General features: G+C 34.0%; 1 protein-coding gene across 1 annotated transcript; it reads right to left on the bottom strand.

Annotated features, from left to right (window-relative positions):
* Positions 1–489: 489 nt before the first annotated feature.
* On the bottom strand, positions 490–2,966 carry LOC127105513 (uncharacterized). Its single transcript, XM_051042702.1, has 8 exons — positions 2,659–2,966; positions 2,378–2,513; positions 2,196–2,265; positions 2,014–2,107; positions 1,663–1,876; positions 1,198–1,339; positions 948–1,118; positions 490–863 (listed from the first exon to the last, which is right to left on the bottom strand). The coding sequence occupies exons 1-8, from the start codon at positions 2,921–2,923 to the stop codon at positions 672–674; spliced, it is 1,284 nt and encodes a 427-aa protein (XP_050898659.1). The 5' UTR covers positions 2,924–2,966; the 3' UTR covers positions 490–671.
* Positions 2,967–4,492: the final 1,526 nt, after the last annotated feature.

Below are 4,492 nucleotides of genomic sequence, written 5' to 3'. Positions count from 1 at the left end.
ACGATTCCTTCAATTTTTCCAAGATCAAAAATTGTTTTCATTCAAGTTGAGTGTAATTTGTTGCACAGATTTTGAAGATGTTCTTGGAGTTTTGAGATGAAGACTCACCAACTGTGAGTTGAATCTCCTTCATATGTCATGACCTAGGATCAAGTTTAAAATTTTAATTCTAGTTTATCTCATTAAATTTTGATGCTCACATTTTTAATTTCATAATTTTAGTCATTTAATTTTAAAATTTTCTATAACTAAAGTCTATTACATTTTTATGCCGGATTTTGCGAACATAACATTAAATACTCAACACTTTCAAAGTAATTTGCTATTAAGTTTATAATTAAAAATTATTGATTCATCTTATTCTTTGGAATTCATTTTTTCTTAATGTAATTTAATGTGTAATCTGAGGTTCATTTATTTTTTTCTGGAAATTTTCTCAGAAATGACATAGGTGAGGTTTAGTTATTGGTGCTATTTTTTTCTGCAAAATGAAGCAAAAAGTGTGTTTATTTGAAAATGTCCTTACAAATACAGTTATTTTATCAGGACAGATAACACATGAGAATAGAAGACACCTATATGTGTTCTCAGGACACCAACCCCTTTGCCACTCCAATGCGTGAGACAGAAACTTGGTTGTCTTGCACAAAAGCATTGCCTGGAACGTAGAGCTATACGATCTCGATTACAGCTCGGCCGACGATTTTTCCTTCGTTTAGATCCTGGAATGCTTTGCCAGACTCCTCAAAAGTGTATTTTCTTGAAACAGCATGGCCAAGGTCGAAGATTCCTGTTTCTGCTAATCTAATTAACTTTGGAAGATCTTGTCTAGCCCTGCCTCCATATGACCCAATTACTTTTATCTGTTCAAATACAAAATTAAGATACTCAGCAAGAATTATAATAAGAATTGAAAACGCATGCGCGCGCACACAAACAGAACTCACCTTTCTGCGAACAAGTCTATTTATATCGATCTCTCCTAAAGAACCAGCTTTTGCCAGTCCAATCATCACTGCTTTTCCTCCATCCTTCACACTTTGTGTGCACTGAGCAAATGTCAGTGGTAATCCCAAGGCTTCAACCGCAACGTCAACGCCTTTTCCACCAGTAATTTCCTGTGTCAAATTAGTGCAAACAATTAAATAAACGGTTTTTCAAGTGAAAGAAATAATGCATGATAGTGAGTGGATGTACGAGTATCTTTTCAATGGGATCTTCCTTTGCCGAATTTATAGTGTGAGTAGCACCGAGTGTTTTTGCTTTCTCTAGCTTATTATCCTGAACATCAACAGCAATTATATCCGAGGCACCAAATGCTCTAGCGATCTGCAAACAACTGGAATCGATGATAAAGTTAAAGGGGAAAACAAGTGTGTTTGACTAGAGCTTATTGCTCCGATAAATGACATGATCAAAATAGGATATTTACTGATTCCCAAAAGGAAGTCTAACATATTCTATATTTCTCCAAACTCTAAATTGCATGGTGGCTACCATATGTAAAGTTTTGCATAATATCAGAGTTTTCTTTTCAGACCAGTGACCATTAAAGTAAGCATCATCAAAACAGCAAAAATAGGAAGAAAAAAAGAGAGGAAGTAGTCATCGATAATTGAAAATTTAACAATGTGGCATCCGCTTAGCAATATATTTAATTACCTAGAACCAACACCCCCAGTTCCAATAACAGCAACAGAATCACCCGGACGCACTTCAGCCGCATGAGCCATGGCACCATAAGCAGTAAAAACAGCACATCCTAGAATTGCAGACTCAGTATACGGCATTGAGCTTGGTAACACAGCCAATGCATTTGCTGGCACAACACAGTATTCCGCAAGCCCTCCCATACTATACATGAATACCGGTTTTCCTATAAATTTTGCCGATTATTTTTAGTATTCCAATAATGAATGTTCATACTCTAAGGGATAGACGCACTAGAATTTTTTTTGAAATTTGTATCAGCTGAAAGATGGTTTGTGAAACTATAGGTAAGCTAACACTAACCACTGCTTCGAAGAAATAGTCTAGTTTCACCATCGTAGAGGGTTCCTTTAGCCCGGTTATAAGCAAAGAAAGCTTCACACAGATCATCATGGCCCTGCATACACTCGGAGACAACATCAACCGCAAAACCATAATTCAGTTGACATATAGAGTGTCATGAGTAATAAATAATACAATGTTACCTTTGAACAATAAGAGCAATTACCACAAGGCATGATGAAGGCCCCAACAACTCGAGATCCAACCGGAAGCCTGAAATGAACACAAAAAATCCTACTTGTCATCTATAACAATCCTATTTTCATCAAAAAGCAAACACATCATAGCATTATCACACACAAATGTTCTAGGAAAATAGGTTAACCTTTCTATGGTTTTGGAATCGGTGTTCTGTCCATGTTCAATAACTTCACCAGTAATCTCATGCCCTACAACACAAGGAGTTGCAAACGGAATTTCAGCTTTCATGACATGAAGATCAGAGTGGCACACTCCACATGCTGCATTCAAAAATCATAGCTTCACACAATCAGATCCAATTACAGCGATGATCATAAATAACAGTATAAGATATGAAATCAAAATCAGAATCATATTATCCTTAATTTCTATATAGAAAATTGAATAGAATCATAATCAAATTACCTTTGGTTTTGATGAGAAGTTCACCGGCTTTGGGGCGAGGAATGTGAAATTCTTCAATGGTGAGAGGTTTGTTAGGTTCCCAATAAACAGCTCCACGCATGTAAGATGGCAGTCCACCACCACCAGCAACGGTTTCTGAATGAAAGGAAACGGAACCGGAAGGTTCAACGTTGAATAAGTGCTTATTATTGAAAAGCGAAGAAGATAAAAACGGGAGCTTTTTCAAGTTGTGGGTGATGTTTCTACGAACTATTGCAGATGCCATTGCTCGATCTCTGAAAATGAAAATGAATAACAAAACAAAATGGATAGAAGAATATATGTGTATATATATATATATATATATATATATATATATATATATATATATATTGGTATATAATAATTGTCTATTGGAAAACATATGGAGATAAGTACGCAGCTATGAGTATTGAATATTGATCCAAATATGATTTTTTAAATGATAGGAAAAACATAAGTTATAGAACACGGAAAGGTTCATATCCAATTGACATGTAATTGGATTTGAATGACATGTAATTGGATTTGAATGTAATCACTTTAATGATGCTGAAGTGGATTTCCGAAGTAGTGGAGATTGTTTAGTTAGGTGTAATGTGATCTAATTGACCTTAACTCAACGGTTAAGATTCTATTTGAAATTCTTCTTCACATGTTAAAGGTGAACGAAGATAACAAGACAAACATAGTTTTGTTTTATAGATGGTTTTCTATCTTGATCTGTAACACCCTAAATTCTTAATTCTTAATTAAAGAATAAAATTAATATTTTAAGATATTATTCAAGCATAATATTTTTATTTTTTAATTAATTTCAAAATTTACAGATAAATTCAAAATAATTAATATAAACTTTCAATATTTTTTTAAATGAAGTATTTAACAAAATTAAAAAAATTCAATCATTAACTCAAAACAATTCAAACAATTTATGTAAGAACAAAAATTGTTCTACAACAGATTCCTTGATTTTGATGATAACAAAGGATGAAACCAAAAATGGCACCCTAACGAAAAGTTTCTAAGTGTGCAGGGTTCTAAAGAAAGAAGGAAGAAATCTGATGACGTCATCAGATACAGAACCAGATCAGATACAAATTATCAAATGATCAGAAGCATCTGAAGTTGAAACACGTTCAAGAAAGTCTAACTCTGAGCAAAACAGCAAAGTATCAGAAGCATCTAAACAAGAAGTACGCTCTAGAAATTCAGATTCTGAACACAGTATGTCAAACTTCAGAAGCTCTTGGCGTTATCTGAAGAAATCATCAGAACTCAAAAGATCAACACCAGAAGCTAGATAGCAGATTCCAAGATCTCCAGAAACATGAAGACTCTGATTATGGAATTGCTAATTATGAAAGAGTAACGTTAAAGTCAAGTAAAGTTTTGCAAATGGATTTCCTAATACAGAAAGAGACGTTAATCTCCAATTTCAATAAAGAAGGTACTATATGTGGTAAGTAGTCATTTCAAGGAGAGAAAGTTATCCTGGCAGAAGCTATTTATGTTATGGCGTAAATTCATTTTATTACTCATCAGTTTCAACTACTACCTCACTGATCTATATAAAGGACTGCAAATCAACATTCAGTACACAACACATACAAGGAAAATATACTGAAACATCAACGCTCAAGGAAACACTCTTGCTCTCTAAACCTTCACGAAGCTTTTGCTTATAACGTGAATCACTTTTGTTCTTACTATTGTAATATTTGCTTTCTTAGAAGCACCCTAGATTACATAAATCTTTTATCTATTGTTTGTTTATTTCCTCAAGTGACTCTGTGTAGTCTGTATACTTGAGAGG

The sequence above is a fragment of the Lathyrus oleraceus genome, chromosome 7 (assembly GCF_024323335.1).
Source record: "Lathyrus oleraceus cultivar Zhongwan6 chromosome 7, CAAS_Psat_ZW6_1.0, whole genome shotgun sequence".
Classification (NCBI taxonomy): Eukaryota; Viridiplantae; Streptophyta; class Magnoliopsida; order Fabales; family Fabaceae; genus Lathyrus; species Lathyrus oleraceus.
This window is presented reverse-complemented; position numbering and strand designations above follow the sequence as displayed.